This window comes from Myotis yumanensis, unplaced genomic scaffold (assembly GCF_028538775.1).
Source record: "Myotis yumanensis isolate MYYU_CA2020_CCGP unplaced genomic scaffold, mMyoYum1.0.hap1 SCAF_10, whole genome shotgun sequence".
Lineage (NCBI taxonomy): Eukaryota > Metazoa > Chordata > Mammalia > Chiroptera > Vespertilionidae > Myotis > Myotis yumanensis.
Genome location: NW_027223761.1, coordinates 43,196,952 through 43,215,149, shown reverse-complemented (window position 1 = coordinate 43,215,149; position 18,198 = coordinate 43,196,952). Strand labels below are relative to the sequence as shown.

Below are 18,198 nucleotides of genomic sequence, written 5' to 3'. Positions count from 1 at the left end.
GGGAATTTCCTTCCCATGAAGGAATCTGCCCCTTCCTGGAAGACTTCCTGGCTGGGTGAGCCCCTTCCAGCTCCGCATTCCTCTGGGGGCGCTATGAGTGTGCTTGCGTGTGTGCCTGTGTGCACTTGGACCCAGATGCATCCTTGAAGGTCCTGTGCTTTTGCCTGTGTGTGGTGTGATCAGCATTCCATGTCTCACTGAGTTGGGGTAGGAGGTGCTTGGCTCTGCACCCCTTGATATGTAAGCTGGGTGAGGCTTTCCCCCACTTGAGTGGGGTCCTTCTTCCAGATAGGCCGCTTTGTGGGTCTGCAGCTAAAATTTGACAATTTGTTCCCAAAAGCTTCCCTAGCCTGGTGGGGAAAAAGGAGCCTCTGTGAGGGCAAGGTTGGGGACTGAGCTTTACCAGATGACAACAGAACAGCTCTGGAATAGGGTCTCTTGCTTGGTGAAGGGGTGCCAGAGCCCCAGCTAAAGGCCTGCCTCTCCCCTCAAATAGGCCTGTTCCTGCTCCTTCTGTCTTCTTAGAAGGTAGACCTGCTAAGCCTAGGGAAGCTGAACATCCAGGGAGTGTCTAGTGCAGCCGTGGGCAAACTGCGGCCCGCGGGCCGTTTGAAATGAATAAAACTAAAAAAAAAAAGACCGTACCCTTTTATGTAATGATGTTTACTTTGAATTTATATTAGTTCACACAAACACTCCATCCATGCTTTTGTTCCGGCCCTCCGGTCCAGTTTAAGAACCCATTGTGGCCCTCGAGTCAAAAAGTTTGCCCACCCCTGGTCTAGTGGTTCTGTTCCAGGACATGAACTAGGACACTCATTCTGCCTCTACTGCTTGTGGCCTGAAAACCCACATTTCTCAGTGCAGGGCTGCCCTAGCCAGCTCACCTGGAGGAGGGGGGTTGCTTCAGCATCTCTGAGGTCACCTGAGAGGAACTCCTCCTCCCAGGGGTGGGGGCTCAGGCTGAGGGTTCCTGGGCCCTGGTCTTGACTTGTTGTGTGACCCTGCTTAGGTTCTTAAATCTCTCTGGGGCTCACTTTCCCCTTCTGGAAGTAGGAATGGTTTGTTGAGGTGATTCCTATATGCCTAAGGAGCAAGAGGTTGGGGGGTTCCAGGCAGAGGGCACAGAATAATAAGTGAAGTCCTGGAGGTAAAGTGTCAGACAGTGGGGCTGGGGGGAATGAGACTGGAGAGGAGGAGTAAGCTTCAGAAACTAGAGGGTGGAGGCCTTTGAACCCCATTGGATAATGGGGAGCCATGGAACGGGGCAGACAAGCAGGGGAGAGGCACCTGCCTCGAATCAGGGTGGGGGTGTTGGTCTCAGAGACTCCTGAAAGTCTGGGTGGTTCTGAACTCTGGGGAACAGTTGAGGGGTGGGCAGCTCGAGGGGGCCTGAGAATCAGCACTTTCCTGTGTGGGTGAGCCCCCCCCCCCCGCCCCCGGCGGTGTTTATCGGCCAGCACAGCAGGAAGTGGCTGGGGCGGCCACAGAGGTGGAAAGAACTGTCAGGCCCAGCCATGGAGGGTGCCAAGGAGTCTCCGAGTTGAATCTTTGAGTCCTGTTGCCTCAGCCAACCATTTCTCTCCCTACCCATGTCACAGGCCCCTGTCCCAAGCTCCTGACCCGGGTGAGCCAGGCCTTTGTAGATGTCCATCCATCCATTTCACCAGTGGCCGGACATGTCTAGTCACTGGGGATAGAGCTGTGAATGAGACAATATCCTGGTCCTCCAGTTGAGACTGACAGTGAACAGTGTTCAGTAGTGATACAGGGGATGCTGGAAAATGATACAGGGTCAGGAGACTGATGGGGGTACTTTTTAGGTAGAATGGTCATGGAAGGAAGGCCTTGTATTTGAGCAGGTGCTGGGAGAGTATGGCAGTGAGTCGTGTAGAAGTCTGGAAGAGCTTCCAGGCAGAGGGAGCTCCAGCGCGCAGCCCTGAGGTGGAGCACAAGGAGAGGGTGGAGGAACAGCAGGGAGGTGGGAGGTGGCAGGGAGAGAGCTAGTGGGCCATGCAGCACTGTCTTTGGCTTTCTGTCTGAGGGAGGTGGGAAGTCACCGGGGAGTGAGAACTGGTCAGACTTGGAATCTGTGTTGAAGGCATACATTTATTCCTCCCAAGCTTGCAAGGTGGAGCTGTTGTAACACCCATTGTACAGATGATGAAACTGAGACTCAGAAAAGTTATATGAATTTCCAATCTCACAGCAGTAGGAACCCCTGCCTGCCTACCTGTCTGCCTGTCTGCCTGTTTGCTGCCCTATACTTGGTCCCCAGAGGACCCTGCTGCCCTTCATGGCTTCCTGTTGTCTGAACAGTAAGGGCGAGTGTCTTAGCATGGCCTTCAAGGCCCTTCTCAGCCTGCACTCATCCTCCCTCTCTTGCTCCCTGCCTGTTTCTACACTGTCCTCTCTCTGAGGACATAGAGTGGAAGGAGGGGCCCAGGTAGCTCTTGGTTTAGATTCTGGTTCCTGTGTCATTTTGGGCAAATTACTTCACCTCTCTGAGGCTCTGTTTCTTCCTCAACTGTAAAGTGGGCTAAAGCTATCCACTTTCTAGATTGTCTAGAGAATTATATGAAATAGTCCATGTAACATGTTTAGCACAGTGGCTGGTAAGCCCTCCATATTCATGACCTTTAAGCAGGGATGGCTGGATCCGATAAGTGGGTTAGAATGTTCCCTGTGAGCTGGAGAGGAGAGGCCTAGGAAGGAACCTCTCCTGTCTGTCATCTGATAATATAGTGGAGGACGCAGAGGTCACACAACAATTGCAGGCCTGAGCCTGTGGGGCTGGTCCCTCATCTCCTTCTCCCTTCTGGCCCCTGCCCCGCCCATCTGGTCACCTTCACCCCAGCAACAAAGGCAGCTTCCCCTTTCAGATGCCAGCAGCATTGGGCCGCTTATCTTCTGGTTTCTCCATTTCAGGGGACACTAGTGAGGGGGCAGGTTTGGGTCCCTGTTCTCTTAGGATGCTAGTTCTGGGGTGCAGAGGAACCCTCCAAATCTCTCCTCCTGGGTGAGCACATGTCAGGTTCCTAGTTAACTCAGAAAGGATGGAGTCCAGCAGCCTTCTCTTCCCCTCCTCTGTCAGAGCTCAGGGCCAGGAGTGGCCCTCACTCCTCTGGTGTGTGGTGAGGTTCCCAGCATGTGACTGGTTCTGTCCACTCCTGCTGCCTGGGAGTCTGTTGTCAGCCCTGTGTACTCCCACCCCCCTTGTGGTTAGCCTGTTTCTTCCTGTTTTTGCCTCATTTACAGTGTTAAGAGCCCCCCACCCATCTTCCCAAGGCGGTCAGTGGTCACAGAAGCTCTTCCTGCAGTTACCTCTAGCATCTCAGGTCCCCCCTTGGCCAACACCTTACAATATTTTATTTTATTTTATTTTATTTTATTTTATTTTATTTTATTGATTTTTAGAGAGAGAGGAAGGGAGGGGGTCAGAGAGACAGAAACACTGATGAGAGAGAAACATCATCGATTGGCTGCTTCCTGCATGCCCCCTACTGGGGATCGAGCCCGAAACCTGGGCATGTGCCCTGACCAGGCATCAAACTGTGACCTCCTGGTTCCTGGGTCGATGTTCAACCACTGAGCCGCGCCAGCTGGGCTTGGCCAGCACTTTTGATGGAGGAGACACTTGCTGCTCTGCCTGGGAAGTCCCCAGCCCAGTAGGATGTGTCTGACTGACGGGCAGGGGACCAGTCCAGAGACCCAGTGGGAATGCCCCCGGTCTCCACAGATGCTGTGGGGCTGGTGGGGTCCACATTAAAATTGGAGGGCCTGCATGAGGCCTGAAGAGTGGATGTGGGTCAGGGCTGTGGGTTTCGGGTTCCGGTTAGGACCTCTGCCTTGTGGCAGGTTAGAGGTATACGCAAGAGGGTGCCCTGGCCACAGGTGAGGGAGGAGCAGGAGGCAGGGAGGAAAGCCCAGGGGTTCAGGCAGGCTGGGGAGGCCTGGTGTGGATGGGGGTAATGAGGTTGGAGAGGAGGTTGATGTGTCTAAAACATGATAATGAGGAGGCAGTTCGGGGGTGGGGGGGGGAAGGGGAGGGAGTGGTCCAGTGTGATCCATTTGGAGGTGGGAATGCATAATAGAGCCGAGGGGGGTTCTTATGTCATGTTTGCTAATGGATCTCAGTCTATTTCCCATTTGAAAGCCCATGGGCTGCTCTCTGCTGCTCCCTCTGGGTCCCTGGTGAGGAGACCTCATTTGATAAGCTGTGTCTTAGATCTGTGGGAGGATAAGCCAGTGGGGGAGGGGGCGAGCTTTGGGTCTCAGTTTCTCATTCTCTAGTCCAGATGGCCCAGGAAACGAGCAGTTTTGTACAGTAGTTCTCTTAGTAGTCTATCCGTGTTATATTTAAAATCATAAAGCTACTTTATAATTGACAGTTTGAGGAACAAGCTGGAACAAACTCAATTCTAATAGACTTAAATACTTTTATATATTTTTTTCCCTTCTAATTATACAAGTGATACACAACTGTAAAAACTTTAAAAAGTATAGACATGAAGGTTGTAGAAAGTGATAGTCTTTCAAGATTGGGGTGGGAGTTAAGGCTAGGCCTGAAATTGAGGTCAGGGAGGTCCAGGGCCACTTAGTCTTTAATGTCCCTTGGTCGTTAATAAAACAGGATTTACTGCTCCAAGGAGGTTGTTAAAATATTCTGCCTGTCACCAGGTCCGCTGTGTGGGTGTGCACATTGCATACTGCCTAAGGGCCCCTGGTAGGTGGGGACAAGTGGAGAGCTGGGAGAGGACTGAAACCCAGCTGTCCTCTTTGCTTAGCTACAAGCCCTGATGTGGGGCTCCTGAGGGAAGAGGCATTTAAGTGTCATTTAAATTAGCCAGGGTGGGAAGAGGCATTTTTTATTTGCTCAAAGTCCCCGTGTAAGTTGGAGGCAGCCTTACTTTATCCAAGAGAGGAGCTGGTGGATTCATTGTGGGATGGGGAATGTGTGGTGCCCAGGGCCACCCCAAAGAAGTCCAGGAGCTAGTGGGGTGTCTAGTCTAGAGCCCTACAGAGGGACATGGCTGGAGGCTGGGGGTGGTAGTCATTGGTATCAGAACTCCAAGGTGCAGGTTAGAGCCTGGCTACAAGACCATCACCAAGGGCCCCTTTTATCAGGAGCAGCAAGGCCTTGGTGCTAAGGACTGGAAGTGTCTCTCTTCATAGCCCAGGAGTGAGCAGATGACCCATGTGGCTTCTAGTATGCACGTGGTGACGTGTCACAGTCATCTGGATGACAGCCATGCTTTGTGGAGGGAGAAACTGTGGCTCAGAATGTGGCATGACTTGTCCAGGGCTTTAGGCAAGAAGTGGTGGAGCCAGGAACCTGGACTTGCCTTGTGTCCTGTAGGGAGGGGCCCTGGCCTGTGGCCCCAGCTCCCCACCAGGTGGCTGAAGTGGCTCTTTAGGCACCTAGGCCCTGGACACCTGCCCCCCCCCCCCCCCCCCCCCCAGTCCTCACTGGCCTGAGGGCTGCTCCTTGGTAGCCCCCACCACTCCTGGGACACCAGAGCACAGACCACACCGCAGATGGGATGGGGCAGAAAATTGATGGTAGGGTGAGTGACAGGGCAGAGATTCAGGGCTGGAGACTCCAGGGTGCCTCCTTGGTACCAGTATGCAGTGGCCGCCAGTCCCTGAGAGACAGAAAATAGGCCCCTGGGCCCAGGGCGAGTGAGCTGTGCACCTGCTGCCTTGTCTGAGCTGGAGGGAGCTGGCTTCTGCAGGGGGGCGGGGGCCACTTCTGCACCCTCTGAGCTGGGAACCCAACCACCGCCCAGTTCCTCATATCTAAGGGAAGTGTCTCCAAGGCCTCTTGCCTCCATTAGTGGAGTCCTGAGAAGGCCCTGCAGACCGAGGGTGGCCCTGCCCATAGGTATCCCCTGGTGACTGGGCTGGGGGGTGGGGGTGGGCTTAGAGGGTGAGGGGTATTGGGCACTGGGGGGCTCTGAGGCACTTGTACATAGCCAAGTTATTGGTGGGGAGTGTGGAGACTGAAGGCTGTGTGTATGGTGGGGCAGATCTGTGTGTGGCTGCTAGGTCCGGTGGGAGGTATGTGTGAGGTGGTGTGAGGTGGTGTGAGGTGTGCCTTTGTGGTATGGGTGGGGTGGTTTGTAGACCGGGCCTGTCCAAAGCTGGATGGGTGGGGTTCTTGGTTCCTGTGTCGGGAGCTCTGAGGAGTTTCCCGGGGTCTGGACACGGGCGTCCCTGCCCAACCTGCCTTGTGTGGGGGGCTGTGCAGGGGAGGAGGAGGTCGGGGGGGGTAAGCTCAGGCCTGAGGTCTGGACACTGGGGTCCCTGCCCAACCTGCCTGGTGTGTGTGTGTGTGAGGGGGAGGGCTGTGCAGGAAGGGGGGAGGGGGAGGTAAGCTCAGGCCTCGAGTCTGGACCCCTGGGTCTGCCTTTTCCCTCTTCTGCTCTCCCACACCGTTGGGCCTCCCTCTACAGCTCTGTGTAGAGGGGGATCTGAAGATGCAATCGAGGAAGGGTCTTGGCTGAGGGGTAGGACCTTCAAGGCTGCCCTGCCCTAGGCCTAACTCATGCAAATCAGAGTGCAGTGGATGCTGACATCCTCATGGTCAGCAGGCTCTGTGGCCATCCAAGGGAGGGTCCCCAAACCTCTCTGGGTGTCACTACTATCTTTTCACATTTCCTGTTCCTGCTCCACTGAAATCTCCCGCCTCTGCATCTGTCAAGTCCAGTCCCATCCCTTGGCCTTGCACACTCAGTTTCCTTTGCTTGGAAGGGCAACCTCCTATGTATCCTGCAAGGCCCAGTTCAGGAGTGCCCTCTGGAAGCCTTGCCGAATCCACCAGATAGAAGTGGTCACATCTCCTGAAGGCCCTGTTGGCCCTAGCAAGTGACCTCGGCGAGTTTCCACCTCACACAGCCTCCATGAAATGGGGTAAAAATACCAGGCCTTGGGATTGTTTGAAGAGACTGAGATGAAGGTGGGAAACTGGCAGGGGCTGGGCATGAAGTGGGCACTTAGAAAGTGAAGGAGACAGGAGTTACCTGTCCTTGAGCTCTGGGCCACTTTCTGCTAGATTGTCGGAATTGGTGTCCCTCGTCAGTAGTGGCCGGGGCGGGGGAGATGTTGGGCTGGGTCAGAGAAGGAGCAGTGAGATTTTAACTCTGCCCTCGGGGGTTGAAATGGTAGAGGACAGAAGGCTCACAGCTTTTGCTTCAGTAAGAGGGACTCAGGCCAGACCTAAAAAAGGACTGGCTGCCAAGAATTAGAGATTCCAGATGACCCTTACTTACCTCTGGACTGAGTGCCCTGTGAACCCAGTCAGGTCGTGAGCTCTATAGTGGAGGGCAAGGGGCACAAGAAGGGGTGTAGACTTACAAGGGCACCCCAGGTCAGGTTGTAGGTTCGGTGGAGATGGACCCCCACCTATGGTACAACCAAAGATAGAGCAGAAGCAGTTCTGAGCTGCATGGCCCAGTTTCCAAGGCCTAAGAGCCTGAGGGTGGTCTAGGAGTGCTGAGTGCAGAAGGCGTAGGACCTTCAAGGCTGCCCTGCCCTAGGCCTGACTAACTCTGGAGGAGGCAGTCTGGAATCATTGCCTGAAAGTGGGGAAAGTTTGGGGGGCTCCCAGTGCCAAGCTGGTGCCTGATGCAAAAAAGTGAAGTGGAGGGAGTTGTAGGCCAGCCCAGCTGGCTGGGGCTCGGGGCATGTCACGGGCAACTTGGGCAAGTCACTTCCTCCCTGTGGGTGTTTGTTTCTTCATCTGTAAACGTCAGGGCTGGAGTAGGTCCAATGACAGGACAAGCAGCTGAACTTGAGGGCACGGGGAACACAGAAGGGCTCTGAGCAGGGGTGGGACGGGGGTTGGCACAGCAGAGAGGTGCTGGAGGGAGACGGGGGAGAAGCAGGGGCAGGGTGGAGTGGTGGGGTGTTGAAACCTGAGTTGGGTTTTTGGGTGGGAAAGGAGGGGAACCCCCCCAGCTTTTAGCTATGTTGTCACAACAGGATGACGCTCCCCTCTGCCCTGGTCCCTGCTTCCCTGGGGGTGGAAACTCAGTCATGTGTCATATGTCATAACAGCTGGAGGGCTTAAACCTGGGGCGGGGGATGTTTCAGGATTAGGGTGGAGCAAGTGAGGCACTTGCCTCCAGTGCAAAATGAGGGGGGTGCGCAAAAAGTTAAGAAATAAAGATAAATAATATATTTTTAAAAAGCAATATTAATGAAAAAGTCCAAGATAAACCAAATATCCAAATTTTATTTTATTATTTTTTTAAAATATATTTTTATTGATTTCAGAGAGGAAGGGAGCGGGAGAAAGAGATAGAAACATCAGTGATGAGAGAGAACCATTGATTGGCTGCCTCCTGTATGCCCCACACTGGGGAATGAGTCCGCAACCCGGACATGTGCCCTGACCTGCCCTGACCTGGAATCAAATTGTGACCTCCTGGTTCATAAGTCAAGGGTCAACCACTGAGCCATGTCGGCCGGGCAAAATATCCAAATTTTAAATAAAGAGGTTCAGTATTGGCGACGGCTATAAACTTTTTATTTTTAAAGGAGCTGCCTCCTCCAGGAAGCCTTTCCCTGACCCCTGGCCTGGTGAGGGACATGTAAGCTGTTTCCACTGGCTGGGTGTTATCTGACCCCCTCCAGCCTGAGGTTCCTGTAGGGCAGGTCTGAGGTCTGGCTCATGCGTCCAGTGCCCTGAATGAAGCTGTCCTAGAAGGTTGTGAGTGTGAAGTCCTGGAGCCGGACCTTGATGTGAAGCCTTTAGTGTAAGAATGGGAAGTTGAGAGAGGCCCAAGATGGGGTTGGGCCCTTTGCAGGGACAGAAGTGCGTTCCTGTTTTCCAGCCCTGGTCATTCCCATAGGGTGGTTGGGATCATCATCAATCAATCCATGGTGAAGCCTTAGAATAGGGCCCAATCTATAGAGCAGGGGCTCAGTTAATGTTTATCATCACTTTGTGAGAGGCAGTGAGCAGCGAGGTTGAGAGTCTAGAGCTGCACTATCCAACAGAAATATAATTTGAGCTATAAGTACAATTTAACTTTTTCTGGTGCACATTAAAAAGAAACATGAAGTTAATAATATACTTTATTCAAATAACATGAAGTTAATAATATACTTTATTCAAATAGCCAAAATAGTATAGTAATCCTATTATGTAATAAATAGAAATTTATTGAGATATTTATATTCTTTAAAAAAATCTTTATTGTTGAAAATATTACATAGGTCCCCTTTCCTCCCCCATGATATATTTATATTCTTGCTTTTTGTACTAAGTCTTCAAAACCCAGTGTGTATTTAATGCAGCACACTTCATTATGCAGCTACACCTTGAGTGTTCAGTAGCCATATGTGGCTGCTACTGGCTACTGTCTTGTTTGTACTATATTCAAGCTGCCCCTTTCCTAGCTGTGTGACTTTGGGCAAGTTATTTAATTTCTCTGTGCCTCGTCTGCTTCTTCATCTTAAAGTATGAAGTATATATTTCATAAGGTTGCTGTGAGGATTAAATAAGTTAATAAAAAATGATTAGGGCTCTGGCTGGTGTTGCTAACTGGTTAGAGCAGGGATGGCGAACCTTTTGAGCTCGGCGTGTCAGCATTTTGAAAAACCCTAACTTAACTCTGGTGCCGTGTCACATATAGAAATTTTTTGATATTTGCAACCCTGAGGGCAGGCACCACACTGGGGCCACACTGTAAAACAAAGACATATTTTTGATATTTATTTTATATATTTAAATGCCATTTAACAAAGAAAAATCAACCAAAAAAATGAGTTCGCGTGTCACCTCTGACACGCGTGTCATAGGTTCGCCATCACTAGGTCAGAGCATTGGCCTGGAGACCGAAGGATTCCGGTCAAGGGCACATACCTGGGTTGCAGGTTCGATCCCCAGCCAAGTGTGTGCAGGAGGCAACCAGTTGATGTGTCTCTCTCACATCAGTGTTTCTCATCTCTCTCTCTCTCCTTCACTCCCTCCCTTCCACTCTCTAAAAAAGTCAATGGAAAAAATATCCTCAGGTGAGGATTAAAAAAAATAAGAAGTGATTAGGTATCTGGCATACAGTAAGGACTATTTATGTTGTCTATTATTCTTTTTAAAAATCATCATTTGAGTAGCATTGCCATTTTTTTGCCAACTCAATATTTGAAGTACTAATTACTTAAAATTTATTTTTAAAATACTTACTTTTAAAATATATCCCTATTTTAGCTTCATCCTAAGAAATAATTGTGGAGTCTACATGAGATAAATACCTGCCTAGTACATTAAAAGCCACCGTGCAGAGCCCAGCAGTTTGCCTTGGCCCTGCCCTAGCGGCAGGAAAGGTGGTTCTGCCCAGGACCTGCCCATTCCACTGCCTTCCTGAACCGAGGCCAGCCATCTGAGCTTGCTGGTGCCTGCCCTCAGGGGTGGCTTGTTAGCTCCTCTTGGCTGGAACACCTCTTCTGGCCCCCACCCATGGTTAGAAACAGGCCCTTGGGCTCTCTTGCCCCTGCCTCAGTTGCAGGCTTAGTGGAGAGGGCCCTGCCTCCCTGGGTCTCCCCAGGGCCCCCCACCTCTCTCTGGCAGGCTCTGCGTTGTGGGGAGGAACTGGCTCAGTTATGGAGCTGCATTACCCCCTCCCCATGTCTTCCCTGGGGATAGTCAGCTCCTGGCCATGAGTAGTTTCTATCACAGCCCGTCCCCTCCGTCCCCTACACATCCCAGCCATGGGTCCTTGTGGAGGGCCAGAGAATGAGGAGCCTGACTCCCCTTTACCACCTGTGTGGCCTGTACCCCTGGGCAGGCCTGTGTCTGCCTCCTCACCCCCGCTGGAAGGCCTGGCTTCCGTTAGGCTGCCTAAACCCTTCCCTTCTCTCCTTTCTCTTCCTCTACCCTCTTCTATGTCTTTCCGTTTGTCCAGGTCTCCTTTTGCTTCTCAGGAATTCTTAATGTTTTCCCTCCTACTGATCTTGCACATTTCTCTTGAAGTTTATTGGCGTTTTATATTTTGTGATACTATTGTAAATGGGGTCTTTCATTCTGGTTTTTATCTGGTAGTTATTGCTTATAACTACCGATTTCTGTTATATTACTTTTGAACACAACTCATTTTCTTCCCTCTCTTTCCTTTTCCCCATCCCTCTCCCCCTTCTTCCTCAGCCTTCTTCCCTTCACCCTCCGTTCCCTTCTCATCTCCCCCTCCTCCTTCTGGCATCCCTCTGTTCCACGTGGCCTAGCCTCATGGACTTTCTCTTCTGTTCCTGTCCTTGCAGCTCCCACCTCAGGCCAAGATGAGCAGCTGTTCAGAGTAACTGGGAGGACCAGTGTCCTGGGCAGCCCAGCAGGTGAGCCGGAAAATGGGGAGGGGAAGGGGTCTGGGTGTGGCAGGCTGAGCCCCAACATTGAGGTCGGGGAGTAGGCTTCATGGAGGCAAGACCTGAGGTCCCATTGTCCACTTTGAAAACTGAGGTTGAGAGGCAGAGAGAGGGTGAGGCCCAGAGACCTTGAGAAGAGCCTCCCAGGAGGGCTGTGAAAGGTGGGGGGGCACAGGGACCATCGGGTGGGGTGTGTGTGTGTGAGTGTGTGGGTGTGTGTATCTGTATATCTGCATATTGGATTCCCTTCTGTGCCTGGCGAATTACCATCTTTCTCATTCCCAGATGATCATGTTATCTTTTAAACTGTATTCATATTTTTGAAAAATGGCACAAAATTAAAAAGATACAGAGGATTTAGTGAAAGGTAACTTTCCCTCTCTTGTCCTCTAAGCTGCCAGTACTCCTCTGCAAAGGCAGTTTCTTGCAAACCCATCCAGAGGTATTTTCGTGTGTATGGTGCTATATAAATATGCCTTTCCTTTTTCTTCAACTTATTGAGGTAACATTGGTTAACTATATAATTAATTTATAATTACATAAATTTTAGGTGTACACCATTATGTTTTGATATCTATATACTCAATTGCATGCTCAACACCCATTACCATATATTTGACCCTCCTTTACACGGTTCACCCTCCCCCACCCCCTTCTCTGGTAACCACCATTCTGTTGTCTGTATCTACGACTTTGCTTTGTTAGTTCATGTGTTACGGTTTTTATATTTCACATGAGTGAAATTGAACAGTTTTTGTCCTTTTTCTTCTGACTTTCTGCACTTAGCATAATACTCTCAAGATTCATCCATGTTGTCACAAATGGCATACTTCCTGTTTTTTATGATTGAGTGCTGTGCCATTGTACATATCTCCCACATCTTTATCCATTCATCCATGATGGACATATAGGTTGTCTCCATGTCTTGGCGATTGTAAATAATGCTGCAGTGAGCATAGGGGTACATATGCCTTCACGAATAAGCGTTTCGATATTTTTGGGTAAATACCCAGAAGAGGAATTGCTGGGTCATGTGGTAGTCTTATTTTTAACTTTTTGAGGAACCTCCATACTTTTTTCCATAGTGGCTGCACCAATTTACATTCCTACCAGTAGTGTATGAGGTTTCCCTCTTCTCCAACACTTGTCATTTCTTGCCTTTTTAATAATAGCCATTCTAACAAGTGTGAGGTGATTATCTCATTAGGTTTTGATATCCATTTCCCTGATAACTAGTGATGTTGAGCATTTTTCATATACATTTTCCTATAAAACAGTTTTACATTATAAAACACTTTTCTGCACCTTGCTTTTTCACTTAACAATAAATCGTTGGTATCATTTTATATTAACTTTAGACTCTGGGTAATTTTAGTTGGGATTGTTCTAGTCATAGTTTGATTAATTCTGGAAGAACTGATGTCTTTATAATGTTGAGAGCTGGCTTATCTAAGACATTGAATGTGTTTCTGTTTGTGTCTTTCTTTGGTCCCTCAGTAACCTTTAAAAAAATATTTGCATAGTTAAACATTTAGGTGAGAGAAAAGTTGTGGCGTGGAAAGGCTCCCCATCAGCCAGAGGTGGGTCTCAGGGAGTTGATGGAACTTGATCTTCAGGCTCCTTCCAAGACCCCAGGGAGGGGCCCGGGCCGTGTGTGCCCGTGGTCATGTGTTCTTGTACATTTTTACAAAAGTAAGATATTCTTTTTTTTATTAAAAGAAAATTTTAAATGGGATATAATTGACACACCACATTATTTTAGGTTCAGGCATACAACAGTGTTTCAGTATTTATGTATCTTGTGAAATGATAAGTAAGATATTTTGTATTCTTTTTTTTTCTTTTTTTAAAATATATTTTATTGATTTTTTACAGAGAGGAAGGGAGAGAGATAGAGAGTTAGAAACATCGATGAGAGAGAAACATCGACCAGCTGCCTCCTGCACATCTCCCACTGGGGATGTGCCCGCAACCCAGGTGCATGCCCTTGACCGGAATCGAACCCAGGACCTTTCAGTCTGCAGGCCGACGCTCTATCCACTGAGCCAAACCGGTTTCAGCAGATATTTTGTATTCTTAAAGAAAACATCTGAATTGGATAAGCTTCAGGTCCAATAACTACTGACTATATCTCTTGGCCTGAGGTGGGAGCTGCAAGGACAGAAATCAGAAGTCTGGCTTTCGATCTGCTCCCTCCTGGCCTTTCAGCCTTCATTTTTCTTTCTCAGAGGCAACCAGGCTTAGGGTCTAAGCAACCTTGTCTCCTATGTATCTTTTCAGAGATATTTTCTGCATTTACTAGTAGATGCATACTGATCTATTCCCTCGTTTTTCTTTCACATAAAAGGCAGAACTTATGTATACTGTTTTATATTGTTCTTTAGTCACTTAGCAACATATCTTGGAGGTCTCATATTGATAAGAAGGAGTTTCCTCTTTTTGTACAGTTGCTCAGTATTCTACTGTATGACTACAGCATAATTTAGTTAACCATTCTCTGGCTTCTGGATGTTTTGGTTATTTCTAACCTTTTGTTGTTTTACACAGTGTATAGTCATAACCGTCTCTGTATGTCTTTGGATATGCGCCAGTAAGACTGCAGGATAAGTGTCTAAGAATGGCTGGATCAAGGGCAGAAGCACTTGTGGTTTCCACACCTGCTGTGGCCTTGCCCTTCCAGAGGCATTCTAAGCCTTCCAGGAGAGGAATGCCTCACCTCTCACCACTGAGTATGGGGAGGTGTTGCTCTTTTCACCTGTTTAAGAACCATTTATATTTCCCTTTCTATGAATTTCTCTGTTCATATCCTTTGCCCATTTTTCTTTTTTAGGTTATTGATCTGTTTCTTTATTTTTTAAAAATATTTTTATTGATTTCAGAGAGGAAGGGAGAGAAAGATAGTAACATCAATGATGAGAGAAAATCATTGATTGGCTGCTTCCTGCACACTCCCTACTGGGGATAGAGGTCGCATGTGCCCTGCCAGGAATCGAACCATGATCTCATGGTTCATAGGTTGACCTCAACCACTGAGCCATGGCGCCTGGGCCTGTTTCTTATTTTTAGGTGCTTTTTAGTTTTTAGGAAAGTTAGACCTGTGTTTGGGATGTGAATGGCAGATATCTCCTAGTTTGTCTTTTCTCTTTTGGCTTTGCTTAGGGTGTTTTTTTTTTTTTTATCACGCAGGAATGTTTGATTTTTATATAGTAGAATATTTCACTTTTCTTTTTAATTCTTCTAGGTCTGTATCATTTCCAAAAGGCTTTTGCTCTCTGCGATGATTTTTAAAATCCTTTTATGGTTTTATTTTTTTATAATCAAAACTCTGATCCTTCTGTTATTGGTCCTATTGTAAGTAGTAAGGTAGGAGTCCAAGTTAGTTTGTTTCTAGATTGCTCCCAACAACTTAATAATCCATCTAGTTTGAATTCCTTTCATTGTATACTAAATTCTTATATGTAGTTGGGTCTATTTTTAAATGTTCTGTTCTGTTTAATTGATCTGTCAAGATGCTGGTAACATGTACAGTCATTCCTCTGTATCCATGAGGAATGGGTCCCATGGATACCAAAATCCACGGATGCGCTAGTCTCTTATTTAAAGTGGCATAGATTAATTAATGCATGCAGTCAGCTCTCTGCAACAGTGGATTGAAAATATGGAGGGCTGTCTGTACTATTTTAATAACCATGACTTTATATGTTTTAATATGTGGTGAGGCTGATTCTTACTCTTTACTCTTCCTTTCCCTCACCCTCTGCTTCCAAAATTTTTCTGGATCTTCCTGCTTGCTTGTTTTTTCCACATGGACTTTCAAGTCAGCTTGTCTAGCTAAATAAAAGATCCTATGTGTACTTATAGGGTTGTGCATATTTATAAATGAGAGAGAGTTCTATCTTTATGCTGTCTTCTGCCTGGGAGCATACTGTATTTTTCCATTTGTCCAGGTCTTCTTTTCGCTTCTCAGTAACACTCCAAATTTTCCCTCCTACAGATCATGCCCATTTCTCATGAAGTTTATTGGTGTTTTATATTTTGTGATGCTATTGTAAATGGGGTCTTTCATCCTGGTTTTAACCTGGTTATTGCTTATAAGTTTTGATTTCTGTTATATCACTTTTGAACCCAATCATATTATTAAATTCTTTTATTTTGTATAATAGTTTCTCAGTTGAGCTTCTTGGATTTTCCAACTCAGAATTCATATTATTGGTAACTAATAGGTTGTTTGTATCTTCCCAACTTTTATTTATTTATTTTAAAATTTTTATTTATTGATCTTAGGAAGGGAGAGAGAGAAACATCGATTTGTTGTTCCACTTATTTATGCATTCATTGGTTGCTTCTTGTGTGTGCCCTGACCAGGGATCTGAACCTGCAACCTTGGCATATCGGGACAACACTCTAGCTAACTGAGCTACCTGGCCAGGGCCTTCTTCCCAATTTTTATTTATTTTTAGTCTCTAGAACTTGCAGAGCAATTTTTATTTTAGTACGATTTTTATTTGTTTAAGTACCCTGAGTATTGAGTTTTATCATATGCCTCTTTTGTGTCTGTGGAGATGATCAGATGACTTTTCCTGTTTGATCTGTTAATCATCTCTGTGTCAAATATTTATTGCTCTTGCCCTGTCAGGAGCTCTTGAGTTCAGGGATGGAACCTGAGTCCCCATTGCCCAGTGCAAGACTATTTTGAATGAACAAATGAATGAATGGCCTTTCCTATATACATTACTCCTTTCCCCTTTGGTAGTGGGAGGACCCCACAGGCTGTGTGATGCTGGGTTGACTCGCCTCCTGGGCATTCTACTTCCTCCAGGGGCATGCAGATGGGGTGAGGCTCAACCCCTCCCTAGTCTAGGCCTGCTGGGGGACCAGCCTTGGTATCCTTCAATCCCCCCATACTTGCTAAGCCCCTGGGCCTAGCCCTCAGCTGGGAACTGGTGCCTCAGAAGGAATTGGGCCTTTACCTAGGTCTTGCAGAGGGAGGAAGTATGTGTGTGTGTGTGTGTGTGTGTGTGTGTGTGTGTGTGTGTTTTGTGTGTGCTGTGCGAGCATGCGCAATCATTGGCCATGCAGTTGTGGCGGAGGCTGTGGATAGGGGTAAAGGGTGGTACCATTTCTGGAGGTCCTGGAAGGCCCCCTAGAGGAGACATGAACTTGGTGTTAGGCAGCCACAGGAGTGGGATGCCTGGTTTCAGGTAGAGGGAAAAGCCTATGTGTTCAGAGACCTGGCAGTACCTGGCCTTGCCTGGCACATGCGGCATAGGGGAGAAAGCTCAAAGATAGAGCTCAACCCCATGGCATGGGAGAGCCACAGAAGGAAGCTATACCTGGGTTGGGGAGCTAAACCTGGGAAGCCATGCTGCTGCCTCTGACCCGTGCCCATCTGTCTATTCCAGGTCTGGACAGAGCCCTGCTGGCAGGAACCATGACAGAGGCTGGGGATGCAGCACTGTCAGTGGCTGAGTGGTTGCAGGCACTGCACCTGGAGCAGTACACCGTGCTCTTTGAGCATCATGGACTGGTGCGGGCCACAGATTGCCAAGGCCTCAGCGATGCCCGCCTGGTGGACATGGGTGTACAACTGCCTGGCCACCGCCGCCGCATCCTGGCTGGCCTGCTTCGTGCTCATGCACCTCCAGCCCCAGCACCCCGCCCTACCCCACGGCCCGTGCCCAGGAAGCGTAATGTCTTCCGCCCACTGCCGTCACCCACCACTCCACCTGAGCCACTGCCCACGACCAGAGAGGATGAGGGACTACCCACTGCCCCACCTATCCCACCCCGGAGGAGCTGCCTTCCTCCTGCCTGCTTCTCTACCTCTTCCACAGCTGTCCCAGACCCTGCGCTGCCCCCTGCACTGCCCCCGCTGCCTGCCAAGCGCCATTTGGCAGAGTTAAGTGTTCCACCTGTGCCCCCTCGCACTGTGCCCCCCCGTCCATCCGTGAGGTGAGTGGATGCTGTCCACAGAAGGAGGTACATGGGCAGAGGATCCTAGAGGGTGGAGGGGGAGTTTGTGGCTTTTAAAAAATATGTATATTTTATTGATTTTTTACAGAGAGGAAGAGAGAGGGATAGAGAGTTTGAAACATTGATGAGTGAGAAATATCAGCTGCCTCCTGCACACCCCCTACTGGGGATATGCCTCAACCAAGGTACATGCCCTTGACCGGAATCGAACCTGGGACCTTTCAGTCTACAGGCCGACACTCTATCCACTGAGCCAAACCAGTTAGGGCAGTTTGTGGCTTTTGGCACTGCAGTAAGAAAGGCACTTCAGTGGAAGAACAGCATGTGCAAAGCCCAGGTGGGAAGCACCTTCTAGGTTGCTCTGGGCAGACACTGTACTTAACTGTTGGGTGAGTGAGGGTGAGGCTTGTGGATGGTGCTGGTGGGATGTGTTATGAAGGCCAGGTGGACAGCCAGGAAGGTTTGAAGCAGAATGTTTTGATGAAAGCTGAGTGCTAAAAGGATCTGGCTGCTGATAAGGTTGATGGGGGAGGAGGCACAGGGCCAGGTGAGGCCTCCCTCCCGCCCCCCCATACTGACAGTGTGAGAGAAGTAGGCAGATTGGAGTGAGATGTTGTTTCTGGAGTCCCCACCACACAGGACTTAAGGACAGCCAGGGTGTGAGTGGAGAGGACATGGGGAGCCACAACAGCATCCAGGTTTCCATCTTGGGTGGACAACAGTGCCATCACTATCTGGGGACCCAGGGACAGCTGTTAGTGTGGGAGGAAGTCTAGAGTTCAGGGTGGGGCCTGGTAAGTATGAGATACTGGCGGGGGGTGTCAGGCTATGTTCTGGAGTCAGGAAGTAGCGTGTGTAGGAAAC

The 18,198-nt window shown here is 48.9% G+C and overlaps 1 protein-coding gene across 5 annotated transcripts in view; it reads left to right on the top strand.

The window, feature by feature from the left end:
- Nucleotides 1-18,198, top strand: part of ARAP1 (ArfGAP with RhoGAP domain, ankyrin repeat and PH domain 1) — a 75,474-nt gene that overhangs the window by 19,373 nt on the left and 37,903 nt on the right. For 3 of the 5 annotated variants that reach the window (XR_011472848.1, XM_070425565.1, XM_070425564.1), the window contains exon 2: nt 16,764-17,313. Coding sequence is in view for 4 of the 5 variants with exons in the window: in XM_070425565.1 (XP_070281666.1) it covers nt 16,793-17,313 (521 nt within the window). In the remaining variant the exon portion in view is untranslated. Of the gene's footprint in view, nt 1-5,853; nt 5,885-11,259; nt 11,332-16,763; nt 17,314-18,198 lie in introns of those variants that run through there. The other 2 variants (XM_070425567.1, XM_070425566.1) reach the window with 2 other exon arrangements.